This window comes from Equus asinus, chromosome 23 (assembly GCF_041296235.1).
Source record: "Equus asinus isolate D_3611 breed Donkey chromosome 23, EquAss-T2T_v2, whole genome shotgun sequence".
Classification (NCBI taxonomy): Eukaryota; Metazoa; Chordata; class Mammalia; order Perissodactyla; family Equidae; genus Equus; species Equus asinus.
In genome coordinates this window covers 15,444,663-15,465,511 of record NC_091812.1, presented here as the reverse complement: position 1 = coordinate 15,465,511, position 20,849 = coordinate 15,444,663, and the positions used below count along the sequence as shown (strand labels likewise).

The window sequence follows — 20,849 nt, the reverse complement described above, 5'->3', positions numbered from 1 at the left end:
AATTGGAAAATGCAAAAGGGAAGAATTAAGGTTAACTCTGAATTTCCTCCTTCTCGTGCAATTAAATTCTCCCCCTTGCCATTGAGTTAATGTAATTTTTCCCCCATATAATTGAGCATAAATTATTGGACAAATATAGGATAAGTTGATATGGACTATAAGAAGATAATGAAGTGAAATTAGTAAGAAATTATCATTATAATACTTAGATTTTTAAGATGCAAGAATACTGTCAGTAAGCCAATGAAATATTTGCAATCTATTAATATATTAGACTGTGATAAATTAATTTCTAATTCAACATTTTTTTACAAAATAATAAACATAATGATTTTAAGAACCTCAAGCAAAACTAATTCTTTGCATTCTAAATGTTACTCTTGTTTCCTTTGTTTTTTCTCCATATACCCACTGTAGGTACTAGGAAGGACTTCAGATGTGAAGCATTATTCTATTTGGGAGTGTCCCTTTCCATTTTGACTGCATGATCCATGTTTTTAATAGTAGTTTTGTTATTCTTTGTACCATTTATTTTAGGTGAAGCAGCAATTGACAAGTAATGTCTTATAAGGAGATCAGAGATTGCAAGGAATGTCTTTCCTCAGTGCTCTTAATAGGGAGACTTTGCCTCTGGAAGAAATGGACCTAACCCCCCCAAACACATCGGAAGGGACAGCTGGCTTCGCCAGCGTCCTGATGGCTATGCTTAGTGCCGTGACAGAAAAAGAACATCTTGTCCTCAAATTGTTTGCAGGTTTCCCTTCCTCTGCAAGGCCGTCTGTTTGTACTCTGAAGGTCTGTGCTGCTGCTTCCGTCTCACACCGTGAGCTAGATGGATCCCGTCAGAGCCTCGCACTGGCCCTGGGTCTGCAGACTTGGTTGTGGGGGTCGAGGGTTCCAACCTGGAGAGACAGTCATTGGACAGTGTCATATTTGCTCACCTAGGTTTGCACACGTGTCCCTCTTTAAAGGATCCATTTTGAAAGATTCTTTTCAATTTATTAAAAGAAAAGCTTCAAGGGTAGGTCTTACTTATTGATCAATATCAAGTCCCTAGAGAGGTAAATATTATTTTTCTTTGTTTCATGTTCTATATTTATCCAAAATGTATCTTATCAAACCTTCAGAAAACAGAGGGTTAACACTAAGCTTACCCATTTACCAAATAAAAATATACAACACCCAGTTAAATTCAAATTTCAGATAAATAACAAATAATTTTTTAGTGTATGCCCCCAGTTTAACTGGGCATCCTATATTTTATTTGACAATCTTTGAGACCAAATCAAGATTCCAGCATTAGATGAGCTGAAAAGATTGGTCGTAATAGTCAGGTTGCAAATAACTATGTGTGATTTTGAACATTCACATGTAAATTCTTTAGGCCTGTGGTATTGCAGTTGTGTTTTGAAAGAGTCCTGGGGGCTGGCCCTGTGGCTGAGTGGTTAAGTTCATGCGCTCTACTTCAGCAGCTCAGCGTTTCGGCGATTTGGATCCTGGGCACAGACATGACATCTGGTCAGGCCATGCTCAGGCGGTGTCCCACATAGCATAACCGGAAGGACCCACAACTAAAATATACAACTATATACTGGACGGCTTTGGGGAAGAAGGGGGAAAAAAAAAGATTGTCAACAGTTATTAGCTCAGGTGCCAATCCTTAAAAAAATAAAATAAAAATTAAAAAGTCCTTATCTTTTAGAGATAGAGTATTTACAGGAACATTAGTGGATGAATTTACATAATGTTTGGGATTCTCTTCTAAATAATGCAAGAGGCAGGTGAGTGGATGGGGCAGACTGGCTGTGGGTTAATAGGTATGTGAACGTTAATTATGCTCTTTTGGCTACTTTCAGATGTGTTTGAAATTTTCGATAGTAAAGGGAAAAATGGGTGCGTATGTAAGTCATGCCTTCAGGTGAAAAAAATCTATTATTGACGGGCTGGCCTCGTGATGTGGTGGTTAAGTTCAGCGCACTCCGCTTCAGTGGCCCCAGGTTCACAGTTTCGGATCCCAGGCGCAGCGCTACACCGCTCATCAGCCATCCTGAGGCGGCGACCCACATACAAAATAGAGGAAGATTGACACAGATGTTAGCTCAGGGTTAGTCTTCCTCAGGCGAAAAAAAAAAAAAGAGGATGATTGGCAACAGATGTTAGCTCTGGGGCCTGTGAACCATTTTTGTAATTGTGACATTTTTGTTCCTCATCTTGATTTTTGTCTTTATCTCTCGATAAAGCAATGCAAGAAAGTTGCAAATTAGTTACTAGCCTCTTGGGGAGTTGAGCTTGTTCAGTATGTAGCAGGATCTTTAGGGAAAGCTCATGAAGAGGAGAACATGGTTAAAGTGCTTTATGCTATGGCCAGCCTTTTGAAAATTGTTAAACATGAAATGAATGAAATATCGAACCAAAATATACCAAACATTGCATTTTCCAATTTGTTTGTGGTTTTTACAAAACAGATCTCTTTAACTGATTGGATGAAAGCCCTGGTAAATTAGTAAATTGAGTAGAGTCTAAAAAGTCAGCACAGGCCTAGTTTTCCTAGCAGGTGAGCTGTCAGCAGCTGGGAACGCTTGGTCTCTGGCATGATTTGGGGCAGAGCTATTTACTGGTGGACATCTTTAATCGTTTGCTTTTTTCTTATTCCAGGATTTCCTTCAAATGCTGTTGGAGAACATCCCAGAAGAAAAGAGGTGAGGACTGATTAAGGAGTTAAGAGCCCAGCTTTACTACTAATGTTAAAAATGACCCTGCCATTGTTTGTGTGTTACACCTAGAAAGTTTAATCTTCCTCTCTTAATAGAGGCAGGGACCTAGCCCAGCCAGTGGGAGCCCTGGGACGATCAACGGGGCCTAGGGATGGCCCATGTGGATATGGGGAGCCGGTGCACACAGCGGGGAGCCCCAGAGTCAGGAGCACCAAGAGTGGTAGAGGAACAAGCCAAGGACGTTCCGCAGCTTTAGCTGCTGTGGAAAAGAATGGAGGAGAGGAAAGTTCTAAAAGTTATGGTGGGTAGCCACTATGGAAAACAGTATGGAGATTCCTGAAAAAATTAAGAATAGAATTACCATATGACCCAGCTATTCCACTGCTGGATATTTATCCAAAAAACGTGAGAACTTGAATGCATAAAGATATATGTGCCCCTGTGTTCATTGTGGCATTATTCACCATAACCAAGACTTGGAAACAACCTAAGTGCCCATCAAGGGACTAATGGATAAAGATGTGGTCTATATACACAATGGAATACTACTCAGCCATAAGAAATGATGAAATCTTGCCATTTGTGACAACATGGATGGACCTTGAGGTATTATGCTAAGTGAAATAAGTCAGAGTGAGAAAGTCAAATACCATATGATCTCACTCATAAGTAGAAGAGAAAAACAACAACAACAATAAACAAACACATAGATACAGAGATTAGATTGGTGGTTACCAGAGGGGAACGGGTGAGGGATGAGGGCAAAAGGGGTGACTGGGCACGTGTGTATAAAGAGCCTGGGATTTGAAGTCAGGCTCTCCTAGATTCTCACCCCAGCTCTACCCCTTCCAACCATGATACTCTGAGCAAGTCACTTCAGCCCTCCAAATTTCAGCTTCCCGTTCCCTCTGGCAGGGTTTTAGGGAGGATTAAACAGCATAATATATGTGAAAATAGGTGCTCAATTAATGATGGATATAGTTGTAAGAATAATCATCTTCTGTGTATCAGGCACTATATATGGGATCTACACACAGTCAGTCATTTAATCCTCCTTACAGCACTCTTCTCCTCCTCCTCCTCCTCAGAATTATTGTAAGCCAACACTTATTGGGAGGTTACTGTATACAGGCACTCAGTTAATCCTCCAAACAACACTATTTGGTACCATTTGGTGCATTATGTTTCTATCTCTCTGTTTTTTTATAATTATTGATATGATAATTATTACTATCAGTTCTAAAAAGCAAAGCTTTGATTTATTTTTTATTGAGTTTGTAATAGTTTACATCATTGTGAGATTTCAGTTGTACATTATTTCTTGACTGTCACCACTTAAGTGCTCCCCTGCACCCCCTGTGCCCACTCCCCACCCCCTTCCCCTGTTCACCACTGAACTGTTTTCTTTGTCCAAGTGTTTGTTTATGTTCCACATATGAGTGAAATCATACAGTGTTTGCTTTCTCAATCTGGCTTATTTTGCTTAGCATAATACCCTCCAGGTCCTTCCATGTTATTGCAAGTGGGATGATTTTCTCTTTTTTTATGGCTGAGTAGTATTCCATTCTATATATATACACCACATCTTCTTTATCCAATCATCAGCCGATGGGCACTTGGGTTTCTTCCATGTCTTGGCTATTGTGAATAGTGCTGCAATGAACATGGGGGTACATATGTTACTTTGGATTGTGATTTCAAGTTGCTTGGGTAGATACCCAGTAGTGGGGTAGCTGGGTCATATGGTATTTCTGTTTTTAGTTTTTTGAGGAAACTCCATACTGTTTTCCATAGTGGCTGCACCAGTTTGCATTCCCACCAGCAGTGTCTGAGGGTTCCCTTTTCTCCACACCCTCTCCAACATTCGTTATTTTTAGTCTTAGTGATTATAGCCATTTTAACAAGTGTAGGGTAGTATCTTAGTATAGTTTTGATTTGCATTTCCATGATTACTGATTTGAACATCTTTTGATGTGCTTATTGGCCATCTGTGTATCTTCTTTGGAAAAATGTCTGTTCATATCCTCTGCCTATTTTTTGACCGGGTTGTTTGTTTTTTTGTTGTTCAGTTGTATGAGTTCCTTATCTATTATGGAGATAAACCCCTTATCAGATATATGATTTGCAAATACTTCCTCCCAATTGGTGGGTTGTCTTTTTGTTTTGATCCTAGTTTCCTTTGCCTTGCAGAAGCTCTTTAGTCTGATGAAGTCCCACTTGTTTATTTTTCCTTTTGTTTCCCTTGTCTGAGAAGACACGGTATTCAAAAAGATCCTTTTAAGTTCTATGTCAAGAGTGTACTACCTATATTATCTTCCATGAGGTTTTTGGTTTCAGGACTTATCTTTAAGTCTGTGATCCATTTTGAGTTTATTTGTGGCTATGGCATGAGATAATGGTCTCCTTTCATTCTTTTGCATGTGGCTGTCCAGTTTTCCCAACACCATTTGTTAAAGAGACTATCTTTTCTGCATTGTATGTTCTTGGCACCTTTGTCAAAGATTATCCATCCGTAGATGTGCGGTTTTATTTCTGGGCTTTCAGTTCTGTTCCACTGATCTGCATGCCTGTTTTTTGTACCAGTACCATGCTGTTTTGATTACTGTAGCTTTGTAGTACATTCTGAAGTCAGGGATTGTGATGCCTCCAGCTTTGTTCTTTTTTCTCAGGATTGCTTTAGCAATTCGGGGTCTTTGGTTGCCTCATATGAATTTTAGAATTCTTTGTTCTATTTCTGTGAAGAATGTCCTTGGGATCCTGATTGGGATTGCAGTGAATCTGTAGATTGCTTTGGGTAGTATGGGCATTTGAAGTATATTTATTCTTCCAGTCCATGTGCATGGAACCTCTTTCTGTCTCTTTATGTCATCATCTATTTCTTTCAATAATGTCTTACAGTTTTCATTGTATATGTCCTTCACCTCCTTGGTTAAATTTATTCCTAGATACTTTATTCTTTTGCTTGTGATTATAAATGGAGTTGTATCCTTGAGGTCTCTTTTGGTAAGGTCGTTATTAGACTATAGAAATGCAACTGATATTTTGTAAGTTGATTTTGTACCCTTGCAGCTTTACTGTAGTTGTTAATTATTTCTAATAGTTTTCCGATGCATTCTTTAGGGTTTTCTATATATAAGATCATGTCGTCTTCAAACAGCGAGAGTTTCATTTCTTCCCTCCCTATTTGGATTCCTTTTATTCCTTTCTGTTGCCTAATTGCTCTGGCCAAAACCTCCAGTACTGTGTTGAATAAGAGTGGTGATAGTGGGCATCCTTGTCTTGTTCCTGTTCTCAGAGGGGTGGCATTCAGTTTTTGGCCATTGAGTATGATGTTGGCTGTGGGTTTGTTATATATGGCCTTTATTATGTTGAGGTAATTTCCTTCTATCTCCATTTTGTTAAGAGTTTTTATCATAAATGGCTATTGGATCTTGTCAAATGCTTTCTATGCATCTGTTGAGATGATCATGTGGTTTTTATTCCTCATTTTGTTAATGTGGTGTATCACATTGACTCATTTGCAGGTGTTGAACCATCCCTGTGTCCCTGGTATAAATCCCACTTGATCATGATGTATGCTTTTTTTGATGTATTGCTGAGTTGGGTTGCCAATATTTTGTTGAGGATTTTTGCATCTATGTTCATCAGTGATATTGGTCTGTAGTTTCCGTTTCTTGTGCTGTCCTTGTCATACTTTGGTATCAGGGTGATGTTGGCCTCATAGAATATGTTAGGAAGTTCCCATCTTCCCTAATTTTTTGGAATAGCTTGAGCAGGACAGGTATTAAATCCTCTCTGAAAGTTTGGCAGAATTCCCCAGGGAAGCCGTCTGGTCCTGGGTTTTTATTTTGGGGGATGGTTTTGATTACTGTTTCAATCTCTTTACTGTGATTGGCCTATTCAGATTATCCATTTCTTCTTGATTCAGCTTTGGGAGATTGTAAGAGCCTAAGAATTTATCCATTTCCTCTTGATTGTCCATTCTGTTGGCATGTAGCTTTTCATAGTATTCCCTTGTAATCTGTTGTATTTCTGTGGTATCCATTCTTCTTTCTCCTCTTTCATTTCTAATTTTATTTATCTGAGCTTTCTCTGTTTTGTTTTTTTTTTCATAAGTCTGGCTAGGGGTTTGTCAATTTTGTTTATCTTCTCAAAGAACCAGCTCTTTGTTTCACTGATCCTTTCTACTGCCTTTTTTGTTTCAATAGTATTTATTTCTGTGCTGATTTTTATTATTTCTCTCCTTCTGCTGGCTGGCTTTGGGCTTTGTTTGTTCTTTTTTTTTCTAATTCAGTCAGGTGTAGGTTGAGATTGAGCTGATTTGGAATTTTTCTTGTTTGTTAATGTAAGCCTTTATTGCAATGAATTTCCCTCTTAGTACCACTTTAGCTACATCCCAAATGAGTTGGCATGGCATGTTTTCATTTTCGTTTGTCTCCAGATATTTTTTTTATTTCTCCTTTAATTTTTTCAGTGATCTATTGATTGTTCAATACCATGTTGTTTAGTCTTCAAATCTTTGTCCCTTTCTCAGCTTTTTTCTTGTAATTAATTTCTAGCTTCATAGCATTTTGATTGGAAAAGATGCTTGTTATTATTTCAGTCTTCCTAAATTTATTGAGGCCTGCCTTGTTTCCCAACACATGGTCTATCCTTGAGAATGTTCCATGCACACTTGAGAAGAATGTGTATTCTGCTGTTTTTGGATGGAGTGTTCTATATATGTCTATCAAGTCCAACTGGCCTAGCTTTTCATTTAATTCTACAGTTTCTTTGTTGACTTTCTGTCTGGATGATCTATCCATTGATGTCAGTGGTGTTGAGGTCCCCTACTATTATTGTGTTATTATTAATGTCTTCTTTTAGGTTTGTTAAAAGTTGTTTTATGTATTCTGGTGCTCCTCTGTTGGGTGCATAGATATTTGTAAGTGTTATGTCTTTTTGGTGGAATGTCCCTTTGATCATTATATACTGCCCCTCTTTCTCTCTCTTTATCTGTCTTATCTTGAAGTCTACTTTGTCTGATATAAGTATTGCAACACCTGCTTTCTTTTGTTTGCCGTTAGCTTGGAGTATCGTCTTCCATCCCTTCACTCTGAGCCTGTGTTTGTTGCTGGAGCTGAGGTGTGTTTCCTGGAGGCAGCATATTGTTGGGTCTTGTTCTTTAATCCGTCTCGCTACTCTGTGTATCTTTGTTGGAGAATTCAATCCATTTACGTTTAGGGTGATTATTGATATATGAGGGCTTAATGCTGCCATTTTATCACTCATTTTCAGGTTCTACTGCGTTTCCTTTGTTTCTTGCCCCATGTGTTTCAGTCTACCAATTGAGTTAGGTAGTTTTTTCTTTTGTGTGTGTTTGTTTTCTCCTTATTTATTATCTGTGTCTGTTTTGCTTTTTTGCTTAGTGATTACCATGAGTTTTATATTCAAAATCTTGTAGAGATAAGATAGTCCATTTTCTGAATGCTACTTATTTCCTTAGACTAAATCAATTCAGTCCCTTTTCTCTTCCCCTCCTAAGTTGTTTTTCTCACATCTTATTCCATCTTGTGTTGTGAGTTTGTGGTTAAAATGACAAGATTATCTTTTTTTGGTGTTTTCCTTCTTTTTATGTTTAATGCTGTTTTTGAGTATTTGCTAACCTGTTCTGATGTATAACTACAATTTTCTGATTTTGTCTACCTATTTATCTCCTTACTCCATGCTTCTTAACCCCTTTCTCCTTTTTTTTTTTTTCCAGTTATGAGGGCCTTCTTGAGGATTTCTTGTATTGAGGGGGAGGGGGTGGTTCTTGTGGCTATGAACTCCATTAGCTTTTGTTTATCTGGGAAAGTTTTTATTTCTCCATCATATCTGAGAGACATTTTCACTGGATAGAGTATTCTTGGCTGAAAGTTTTTGTCCGTTGAAGATTTGAATATGTCACTACAGTCTCTCCTAGCCTGTAAGATTTCTTCAGAGACATCCTCTGAATGTCTGATAGGGCTTCCTTTGTAGGTTATTTTCATCTGCCTTGCTGCCCTTAGTAGTTTTTCTTTGTCATTCACTTTTCCCAGTTTCACTACCATATGCCTTGCAGTAGGTCTTTTTACATTGACCTATTTAGGAGATCTGGTACCTTCTTCCACATGGATTTCCATCTCCTTCCCTAGGTTTGGAAAGTTCTCTGCTACTATTTCTTTGAACAAGCTTTCTGTCGCATTCTCTGTCTCTTCTCCCTCTGGAATGCCTATAATTCTTATGTTGCATTTCCTAATTGAGTCGGATATTTCTCAGAGACTTTCTTCATTTCTTTTTAGTCTTATTTCTCTCTCCTCCTCTGTCTGGAGCATTTCAATATGTCTGTCCTCAATTATGCGGATTCGCTCCTCTATGATGTCCCCTTGAGCGTTTAGGGAATCCATAGTTTGTTTTGTCTCATTGATTGTGTCTTTCCTCTCCAATATTTCTGATTGGTTCTTCTTTATAGTTTCCATTTCTTTTGTGAAGTAGCTCCTGAACTTGTTGAATTGTTTCTCTACATTCTCTTTTAACTCATTGAGTTTTTTGATGATAGCTATTTTGAATTCTCTGTCATTTAGTTTACATATTTCTGTGTCCTTAGGACTGATTTCTGGGTACTTGTCATTTTCTCTCTGATCTAGAGATTTAATATAATTTTTGACGTTGCTAGAGGGCATGGCTCTGTTTTTGTGCATTGTGGTGTTATTTGGTCGCACTTACCACCTATCACCACTGGGTGGGTGTCAAGAGCCACATATTCTGAGCCCTCTGTGTTCTGCTTAGATCCCAGGCACTGGAGGCTGTGCTGGGTGGGTGGGTGGGGGCTGTTGCACTTTCTTCTGTGTGCTTTCGGGGTTTTCTTGCTCTGCCCTGGCTATCTGCTCTTCTGGGATGTTGGCTTTATGAGGTCATCCCTGCGTTAGCTTTCACCTCAGTAGGGGCTTTCCCCAAGGCTGTGAGGGCCCTCAGGGATCTTTGATGTTTCCATGAACAAACATCCCCTCCCCTGTTTCTTCCATCTTGGAGGCCACCGGCAGTCTCGGATCCCAGTCTTTTGGGGAAGGAGCAAAATTTTCTCTTACCCCATTCCTCCTCCTCCAAGGGGGCCTCCAGCCTCTCCGCCCTCCGATGTATGGCTGCGTGGGTCTCTCAGGCGTCTTTTGTGTTGTGTTTGGAGGTCCTCTGTTCGAGTATGAATGTCTTTTTCATTGTATGGTGGAGGGGAGAGATTACTGGGGAAGCTCACTCTGCAATGATCCTGATGTCACTCCTCTATCTCTGTTTTACCAGTAAGAGGACTGAGGGACTGAGTAAGTAGCAGGGTCTCACAGCTGTATGTGGCAGGGCTGGAATTTGCACCCAGGCCTCCTGGCTCTAGAGACTCTGCTCTTATCCACTCTGTTCCAGACAAGGAAACTGAGACTCCAAAAGGTAAAGTTACTTTCCAAGATCCTTGTTAGCAGGGCGATAGTGTCTGTCCAGCTCTGACCCATGCTCTTTGCCTAGAGCTCACTGCCCTGGAAAGGAAGGAGATTCTCTTCCTTGGAAGTGTCTGGTTTTAGTCTGGTTGACCACCTACAGGGATTCATAGAGGACGTTTAAGACCTACCTCAGAATTTAGATGAGGTTCCTTCCTACCCTCTCCTGCTAATTTCCTATCTTAATTTAGTTACTCAAAGTGAATACCCTGAAACATAATTTCTGATAGCAAAATTGATATTCATATGTTAAAGGAGAGCATCTTGAGAAATTAAACATTCTTTTGAAGAAGAGCCAACATTACTCTCCTTTCTGACCCACAGTTTTAGCTATGTTTTTATGCTCATAACAGATTTCCTGATGTGGAAGTGAATTCTTTCACACAGACAGAGGCTTAGATCCGTGCACAGCCACACACCTCCATGTTGGTGAGCCTGTCTTATTCACAGCCTAAACTGGGTGTCTGAAGGGTAGGTTGTCAGGGCCTATACTACCAGGAGATGACATGCTAGTTCAGAGTAGCATCCAGAGGCCATGAGGACATGCAAATTGGTTTCTAAGCATTAGATTTTTGCCTGGCCTTTTTTGTTTAATATCCCCATTTTCAACTTTCCGCCTCCAATTCTTGATTCAACAGTTAGAAGTGTTATAGTTTGTTAGTTTTTTTTTAAGTCAAATGGGAACATACACACATAAAGCAAGTCAGTGCATTGTACAGAATTAATATATCCATATCGTTTAATAAATTCCTTTGTTTCTGCTTCTCCATGTTCATGCCTTTTGATGCTGAAGGAAGTCTTATCCGGGAGATTGCGTGGGGCTTTAGTAATTGGCCAAGACAATTAGCTTTTCAGGAGGCTGCTCGAAAGAAGTACAGCTTGTTTTGGAATGTCTGAAATGTTTCAGATTTAGCATCCTTTCTTTTTAAGCAAACATATGGGTTTTCTTTATGCAAAAATCACATCAGATATGGCTATTGTTCCTAAGTTTACCTGCAAGATATATTTTTTCCCCGTTTTTGTACCTGCCCTGGGATAACTTTTCAGATCCGCTGATAGACAGGAGCAGTTTCCTTAGGAATGAAGGCAGAAAAAAAAGAAAATTAATAGAAATGGTGTATTACCTCCTGTTAGCAAAGTCTGTTTCTGAGTGATGATTATGCGCTCTCACAGAAGAACTTCTTAGGGCTCAAATATGGCAATTTTCATGAAAGTAACAAAGTGCATTTTTAGTTTGGGAGGTCTTCTTTCCTTTCATCCTCTTCCTAATAAGGTTATGAAGTTCATTTGCATGGCCCCGAGCCCTCTGGCTCTGGGGGACCTGGATTTTATCATTGTGAATATTTATTGAGGCAACACACTGTGGGCCCACAAAGAGACTTTTGTTGTGATTGTGGAAGTTAATAGCAGTGTCTCTATTTATTGGTGGCCACTAACCACCAGCCTTCACCCTTTGAGAGGATGCCTTTCCCGGTTAGGATCATGTTTTGGCTAGCAGGCTTAAGCTTTTTAAAATTCTCCTTAAAAGTTAGGCAATTTCATTCCTATGATGAATCTATTTCAGCAAGTATACTAGAGTACTTCTTGAAACTCAGGCATCTTGTTTCCTGCTAATCTCAGAATCTAATTCAGCTATTAAAACAGACTGTTTACCCTTTTGCCTGTGCAGCACATTGTACCAATTTTATCTAGGTCTCCAAAGGCCCACACCTACCCCTCCGGGCCTCTAATCTTTGGCCCTGTTGCAAACTGATCCTCAGGCACATCTGTTAGGCACGGGAGCCGTTCCGAAAAGGGCAAGGTTGTCAGATGAGACCAGCCAGTTAGTGTTCAGGGGCCAGCACTTTCTGTATCATACTGTCTTTGCGTTGTTCTCTGGCTTCAATTAATTGAGCATTCTCTCTTGAGCACCTACCAGGCTTTAGGCTGGACGCTAGGGAACGGAAAGGAATGAATTCCATGTCTAGCCCTCAGGGAGCTCCGAGTCTAAGACATCCATGAAACAGATCATTATGACTCAGTGTAGGAAGTGCTCTGGGAGCTGCAGAGTCCCAGGTGCACAGAGAAGGGTCTCGTCAGTCCTGGCCTCGAGCCTTCAGGCAAAGAAACGCCACTGAAGGTTTTAAGTGGAGGAGTGCCGTCGGCAGATTGGAAAGATACTCTGGGACTCTGGGGGGCAGTGTGGAAGGTAGATGGGGATGGGCAGAACTACGTCAGCAGACCAAGTAGGAACCAATACAGCAGTTCACTCGAGAGATCTGGAGCTGGAAGGAACCGTGGCAGGGATGGTGGTGGTGGCAGTGGGGTTTGAGAGTAATGAACAGATTTGAGGAGTCACCGTGACGACTTGGTTGATTGGTTGTGAAAGTTGAATAGAGGAGTCTAGTGTGAGCCTGACCTTTCCTTCTCGGCCACTCAGTTATACTCTGCAGTGCTGGAAATACGGCAGCTGTTTTGTCTTGGGCATCGGTATTGAGCCGAGGGAGTGGAAGGGAGAGTATTTGAAGGTGGAAGGCGGGAGAGGAGGAGATATATTTTTGATGGCTTTCATATAAGGTTTCTATTTAAATGCTGATGTTTTATGAGACCAAGGGAAGAAAAATCTGAAAGTGCTTAGGAGGAAATCCAGACAAGCCCTGGGAGCCAGCCTGCCTGGTGAAAGAGTGTCCTGTCCACGTGATATTCTACCTGGATCAACAGCTATCGAGTCTTTCTTTGCTCATCAGCTATGATGTTTGTGTGTGCACGTTCGTGTGTTTGTTTTAATTCAGTACTGTTTCTCCCTCATGGAGCTAGGGAGTACTCGTTTTGTAAATGTTACGTCATCAATCTTGAATATCTGCTTCAGCACAAATGACTTGTTTGGATCCAGAAAATAAGTAACCATGTGCAAAGCTTTGAGATGCATACTAGTTGTATCCATATCTAGAGAGGGGACTTCAAAACATAAATTCCTAAAATTTAAAAATTCATACAGAATGTAAGTTACATTCCAGAACAAGGGCATTTTCCATTGCAGACCCTGAGCACTGAGATTCCCAAAGCTTGCATGCATCTAGTGCCTGCACTTCTGAAGTTCTGTGTCTATCATTTAGTTCATGTGAAAGTTGTCGGGGCTGTGTGCTTCCCTGTAGAGACGTGGATAAGATGTGATCTTTAGAATCTCAAGAGGCTGAAGACGGGAGCTAAGAGTGGTAAAGACATTTCTGCAGATCAGCAACAAGTTGATAGGCACAAGTAGCAGATATGGCTAATAATCAACTCCCCATCCTTGTCATTCTACTCTTGGAAATCAACAGAGGGAGCAAATACGGCATATGCAATACTGTTTTCACGCAAGCCCGGGTCTATTTCTAAATACATTAACATCACAAAGAGAGGAGCAATCAGGAACTTTCTTGGCTTTAAACACAGTTTGTTCCAGCATCATGCCAGGGTGTCCAGTATATTTTCTCCCCTGCTGTGTTGACTATGTGTGAGCACATTTATAGCTCACGGGGACTAGAGACAGACCCTGAAACTCAGAGTGGCCTTAGAGGATGTGGGAGTACAGCAAGGGAACTCTCCAGCCTGAGGATGAAACGACCCACCGTGCCAGATCCTTGGCAGGCTTCAGAAACGAGGCGGAAGTCCTGCTCACTAGTACAGATATGGAGCGCATGCAGTCGTGGGCCTGTGTACTTTCAGCTATCTGTATGAAATCAATTTCCATAGTGATCAGACATGCAGAAGAGTAATTTCCTGTGAGTCCTGGGTCCCAGTGAAGTGGAAATGCTTCTGCTTGTCTATTGTGATTATTTAAGCCACATGATCTCAGAGGGGAAACATTCTCCACTGGCTTAGACTCTGACTGTCTTGATTTGAAAAAAGTCAATTTTCAGCTTTACCACTGCTATGTATCCAAGTCCAGACCTAAAGGTTCACCTGCACTGTCATCTCAATAATTATGATCAAAACTACAAAAACTGTGTACATGTTATTCTTTCCTAAAACATAGAGTCCATTTCTTCCGTGAAAATTAAATGTTTTTGCATGGTTTCTCATAATTTCTTTGGGAGGTAAGACTACTTATACTACCTTCAAAGATTTTTTTTTGAAGCTTGGCTGAGCTAACATCTGTTGCCAATCTTCCTTTTTTTAAATTTCTTCTTCTTCTCCCCAAAGCCCCCCAGCATATAGTTGTATATTCCAGTTGTACATCCTTCTAGTTGTGGCATGTGGGACACCGCCTCAGCATGGCCTGATGAGCGGTGCCATGTCCGCGCCCAGGATCCGAACTGGCGAAACCCTGGGACGCCAAAGTGGAGCGCGCAAGCTCAACCACTCGGCCACGGGGCCGGCCCCAAAATGTTTTTTTTTTTTTAACAACAGAAGTTAATGCCTTCATCTTCCTCTCCTAGTTTAACATCTTATTGCACATTAGCAGTCCACAAACAAGCATCGGTGCAGCTTGATGCCGGCACTCACCCTGGAAGTCTTTTCTTTAGCCCCTTGTCTGGGCTGACTTTGGCCAGTCTTCTTATGCTGCAGTTCTCCGTCAGCTAAAAACCCATGCCACAATTGGCACCCACTTCACAAGGATATTCTGAGGAATGAAGTGATAACGGTTGTAAGATGCTTTGAACCTTTCCTAAGGAAAGTGTTCTGCAAACATGTTCTCTTCATTCACGGGGGAGTGTCTTTTGCTCCTGGATGCAGGTGAATGACAGCTGTCCTGCTCTCACACTTTTGCCCCTCCCAAGGGTCTCCCCATCTTTTCAGAACTGTAATCAAAGGGCAGAAAGACAGGGCAACCACAGCAGGGGCCAGGCCACCTTCAGCAGGAGAGATGTGAGCAGAAGTCAGCGCTGTTTGGAGTGGGCATGGGCACTCCCCTTCTGCTGCCTTGTCTGCTCCATAAATCACGAGCTGATGTATCATGAAGCCTGAGTTCAGCACAGAAAGAAAAGCGGGGTCTTTGCAGCCAGGCAATATAGGTGTGAATCCCAGCTCTTCAAGTACCACCTGTGTGGCCTTGGATAAGTCCTGTAACCTCTTGGAACATTTGTTTGCTCATCTCTAAGATGGGGGTGATCATATTGATCTTGCACAGATATTATAAAATTTAAATGAGATTTTTGTCTATAGTGTCTGGTACATAGTAAATGTTCAATAAGCAATAGCTACCACTTTTATGCCTTTAGTTGGCAGTGTATAGAGGAGTTTTTATTTGTTTTGTTTTTAGTATCCCTGTATACTGGTATCTCTGTGTGCAAATACTAAGTATGGCAAAGCAAAATTTGCCTTAATACTTGGTGAAATAACCCTCCAAGTTGGCCTGGCCACTTGTCCAGGTGGTAGACTGTGGCGCTGTATACAGATTGTACTCGGGCCTGTACATTCTATGGAAAGTCACCCTGCAGAGAGCAGTGGGACCCATTGTCTGCATACCATCTCTCCCCGCTCCAATGGCCCTCGTCCAACGCTACCTTCCACATCCATCCCCATCATTCCACATCAGTTTAGGCTTCTTCTCCTTGCCTCTCATTTGAGCACGTTCAAGCCTCCCCTTTGGTCTCCCTGCCTCCAGCCTCTCCTCCTTCCGTTACTCTTCCTCGACTCCAGTCTGTTCGTGCCATGTTGCAGCCCTGCTTCAGAGCCTCCCTGATGAAGCCCAGGCTCAATGGCAGGACTTCAGGGTCCTCCCAGGACTCCCTGTTTCCTTTTCACCTCATTCTGTGGGCCAGGCCCGCTGACCATGTCTTTGAGCTTTCCTGCCTCTGCTCTCTTTGCCCTGCGTGCACTTTCTTTCCCTTTCTCCTGGTCCTGCCTGTCGTTCGGGACAGCACAGCCTTCCTCCATGACAGTTCAAGCCTGTGTTTGCCCCATAGGGAAGGGTTTGCCTCTTCTCAGCCTTCTCGGGTAAAGACTTGCACCCTACTCAGTAATGTTCTGGGACTCAAGTGCCCAGCCCCTCCCCATACCACCCCTGAAGAAGTGTCTTTAAGCTAACATTCCCCAGAGGAAGTTTATGTCCATGTCCTCTTACTCACTCCTCCAGGGGGATGCACGACAGCTGTTCACCATCTTTTGTAAAATCACTCGAAAATGGCTCTGAAGTTACTCTGCAGACTTCTCTTCTTCAAGATATTTAATCCCAGTTCCCTGACCTCCCTTGTGGATCCAGAGTACTTACCCCTTTGATCATCACTGCTGCTCTTTTCTAAACCCTTTCTAAATTCTCCGTCTTCCCCTTAAGTTGTGGAAGGTTTAAGAATGCCCATTTTTCCCGAGTGCCACAGCCCGGAAAAGCTCGGTTCAGAGTCAGCCTTTTGCTGCGGCTTCCCTGAGTCTCTCTCAAAGGATGGCTGACAAGAGCTTTTAGCCCCAGGGCTCCGGACACAGGAGTGTCCCTCTCTGGCTGGAAAGGAAGCAAATGAATGGGCCACTTAGAGAGGAGCACCAATGGAGGAAGGCCAGGGAAGAGGCCAGCCCTTGCTTCTACATCAGGGCAGACAACTTAGAGGCCAGCGGAGCTTCCAGGTCTGCTCAGGCCCCGGGCAGACACTCAACTCCGCCAAGTGAAGCCTCACCCTGGGGCCAGACATGCATTCCAAGAACAGGCCTTCCATGGAGCATCTCGTCTTCAACAGAAAGTATCAAATGTATCTTACCCTCCTGCCTCACACATTTCAATGAAGATAAAACAACTCCAGGTCTCCTTGGGCACTTCTCTAGGTGGCCCTTCTAGCCCCACTTTTCCTCCTGCTAGCAGATCAGTTATGCCAGTTAAGGGTATTTCCAGTGCCTCTTCCTCCAGCCAACCAAGTAAATCAAGCCCAGGAAAGAAGGACGATCTGGGTTTAAGGTGCCCTGAGAGATGCCTACTCTCTTCAGGTCACCCCCGCGCCTGCCCCACTGCATGCACACCCACACATGCGAGCACACTCACACAGGGGCATAGGAGTGCACACGTGCATGCCCCCACATGCACATGCACGCAGCACACTCACAGCTTCGGAGGACTGGGCCGTTTGCACTGAGATTGACACTGTTAAATGACAACAAAGAAGTAATGGGAAAGGCCCAGAGATGGTGGCACCTGGCCTTTCATATGAGGCACGTCCAGTAATTCCACTGAGTCTGGGAACCTGGACTATCAGCCTTAGGAGGTAGCCATCCTCCCTGTATCCCCTTCTGCCCTCTCCCCTGCCCCTGCCCGCTCGTCCCGCAGATGGGCATCAGCTTGATGGTGAATGCAAACCATGTTCTCTGCAGAAGCTCTCTTCCCTCTGTGTAGTTGTTCTGTTTTGAAACAGCAGCCGCTCCTTCGGCAGCCTTTTGCTTTTGCCTGGCGGCCAGGGAAGACAAGGTGTACCGGTGAGTTGCTTCTTGCTGGGGAAGAAAAGGAAGGGAAAATACGATCAGTCCCCTTCGTCCAAACCCACCGGCCGGCCGCTCCTCCCTCCCTCCCTTTCTCTCTGCTGCCCAGCCTGCAGCACAGCCCGCAGGGGAGGGGGCACTTGGCCCTCAGCGCCGTGGCAAATGCAGATGGCTCTGTATCTTCCCACAGCTGCTTTACAGTCCAAAAGGGAGGGAGGCTGGAGGGAGGAAAGGAGTATTAGGGAGATATAAGTAGTATATAATACAGAAAATTTCAAAAGGTGCAGAGCTTAACAACTTGGGAATATCTTAGTGGGAAAGGTGATGATTAATTTAAAACACAATAATTTTTATTGAGTCAACAGTGAAATGTGTTTTCATTCATTCACATAAAAATATCTATGAGGATCCTCTTTTATACCAAGAACTATTTTAAGTGCTGGGTTTCGGGAAGTGAATCAAGCAGACGTGGACTTTGATCTCAGAGAGCTTCAATCCAGTGAGGAGAGTTAAAAGTCAAGTATGAAGTACATCGCAGCCGTAAACTGGGGAGGCTGCTGTGGCACAGGGCACAGGGAGCATGGTGGATGTCACACACACAGCCTGGGAGAGGCGGTGGGCGTGAGCAGGAGCGATCTGGAAACGAGAGAGGAATTGCTTTAAACTTCAGGAAGGCGTAGCCTGAAGCCTGGTGACCCTTAATGTACTGGATCCTTAGTATGTTTAGGGAGTGTTCACATCGGCAGGGCATGAAACCAGAAGGATTTCAGCTGACTTTGCATCCGACCTCAGAAGCAGTCATAGTATTTCAAGTAAAGCAGAATGTGGGCCTCCTTGAAGGCAGACGCGGTGGAAGCCACACGTGCTGCCTGCATCTGAGCCTCTGTGTGCTCTGAGAATGATCTGTATTGTTTTTGCTTGTTGTAGTCCATGGTCACTATGAAGTTTGGATTTCCTTTTTTTATACTAAGTGCTATAATGCTCAGATTTCCCTTCGCTCCACTGCTCTCCACAAAGCAGTCATGCCTAATGTGTTCTATGAACTTCTCCTATCTTCCCTAAATTGGTGCTCCTGACCAAAAAGTTCCTCTCCAAGCATCAAAAGCACCGATTATGGTGTACCTCTGATTTTTAGATTTCATCCTGTTGGCTGAAGAGAAGCTGTCCTGAGTGACCGAGTCCCCTTCCACGCTGTAACCTGGGACAGCCTTCCTCTTTCTCCAAAGATGCGGTCCTCCTCTGGGAATCCGTGTGGGGATGTGCCCGAATAGCTAGAGGAGCGTTGTGTGTAATAAGTGCGCTGTAACTTTCTAATCTCAGACTTTTTGTTGTTGTTTTAATTTTGAAAGGCTTGAATTGTCTGTCGAAAACATCTTCCGAGACTGGCTCGAGAGTTCTGGAATACCACAGGTACGCTCAGGGTAACTGCTTCAGGGGAGTCTGCGGAGAATAGTAGAGGTTGCCGCTTAGTGACAATGATTTCTATGTCTGTAATCATCTTACTGAGTTGGAGTATCCCTAAGTGAAGAAAGTGATGGCCTTCCACCCCTCTCAGCCTGCCATCGTGAGTGTGCCTCTGGCCTCTACCTCAAGTGACGTAGTGCTATAGGTGGACATGCTGGTTGACCCTGAACTGTATGTTACATGAGGTCATACAAAGTGTGATATATATTTTGGGTGGTGTCACCAGGCAACAATTCAGTGCCCCAGTGGGTTGAGCAGCTGGGCTCCAGCTCTGCTTTTTGGCTACAGCCAGCTGAGTGAGTGGCTTGCCTGTAGCTTTCCTCTGACCTGTGGGACCCATAGTTTCTCCATCATTTCCTTGGTGCAGCTGCCCCTCGACTTCCTTATCTGGTTCTGCATCCTTGCCTCAGGCTGGTCTTCTCATCTGAATAAGCCAGTTAGATTCATTTTTCTGTCTTAGGGAGCAGGACTCACTCCTATGGAAGGTTTTACTCTCTCCCTGCCTTTCAGCTCATGGGCAACGCTGAGGGAGAGATGGTTCCCAGCCAGCTCTCGCTCCGTGGGAATCACCTGGCCTGGAGCCTCCTCTCCTCTTCACTCTCACCAAGTCTTGTGCGTCCCAGAGCCTTACGGGCAGCCCTGGCCCCCTCACCAGTCTGAATGCTGACCCTAGCTAGAGCCTGGTCTCTGGGAAGCCTGAGGGTGGCATCCCGAGGGGCCTGGTCAAAGGACCCTGCAGGCCTGAGACTTTCCCTGTCTGGGCTGGGCCCTGGAGCAGCTGCAGACACGTTGTAGTGGGCCTTGGTGTCCGGGAGTGGACCCCCAGGTGGTGGTGAGAAACTGCCAGGCGAGCGGCCCGTCAGCCTGCTCGCTTCTGGTTTAATGGCTGGTTATATGAGCTTCCCCTTGGGAGTGTCTGAATGTCAATGAATGTCTGTGAACCATGAAATTAAGGAACAGGAGGGGCTGTTCTCCATTACCTTTTCATCCCTCTACTCACATCTTTGTTCTGTTCTACCACACAGGGGAAAATGTCGGCCACCAGCCCCTGTGAGCTCATTCCTAGAAAGGACACATTGCCTTTGGTTCAGGAATGTGTATCACCTATTAAAAGTTATTTGTTTGGCCCAATCTTTCTGGGGACAAAAAAATAATAAAATCTTGAGGCCTAAAAAAGCAAAACAAACAGGGTAGGGTAAGGCAGCACCTGGTCCTGGGAGGCAGTGCTTTCAACTCATATGTATTATAATGAGGGCCTGTGATTTCCAAGACAGTGGCTGCCAAACCAGGCCTCTCGCTGAGTACAAAATCCTCAGGAAAACAAAGTTAAGGTTTGTCTGATCCTAAATAGCTAAGCTTTACCCTTCTTGTTTTAGATGGGGTTGAGGGGCATCTGCTGGAGCTGTCTGCCTTGTGCTCCTAGGCCAGGCTGTTGCAAGGCTCCCAGACATTCTTAGCATGGCCTGGAAGCTGGGAAGAGTTGGGAGCTCAGAGAGCAGAATCCCAAATTTCCTGCTCCAAACAACAAGGTCGCTGTGTTCAGCAGTGAGCCCCGAGGGAAGAGAAAAGAAAGAGTCCTTAATTGAGTGCCCAGAAGCAGGCACACCCCGCTTGAGTCGTAGTTCTGGGGCTGACCCTCTCACTCCCAGGAGGCTCAGTCGTTTCCCCTAAGAGGAGGAGGCTTTGCCACCAGCAGAAGGCTTTTCCTTTTCATTAAAAGGGGAGGGCTACGTGCAAGGGAGAGATTTGCCTCTGAGCGGTACATTTTTTCCAAAGGTCTAGTTGCATTAGTGACAGCTTATGGTGTAGACAAGAATCTCTGCTC

At 43.4% G+C, this 20,849-nt stretch overlaps 1 protein-coding gene across 35 annotated transcripts in view; it reads left to right on the top strand.

Annotated features, from left to right (window-relative positions):
• AOPEP (aminopeptidase O (putative)) overlaps nt 1-20,849 on the top strand; it is a 374,345-nt gene that overhangs the window by 218,153 nt on the left and 135,343 nt on the right. For all 35 annotated transcript variants that reach the window (XR_011497286.1, XR_011497284.1, XR_011497285.1 and 32 more), the window contains 2 exons: nt 2,656-2,699; nt 18,910-18,970. Coding sequence is in view for 30 of the 35 variants with exons in the window: in XM_070495582.1 (XP_070351683.1) it covers nt 2,656-2,699; nt 18,910-18,970 (105 nt within the window). In the remaining 5 variants the exon portion in view is untranslated. The remainder of the gene's footprint in view (nt 1-2,655; nt 2,700-18,909; nt 18,971-20,849) is intronic.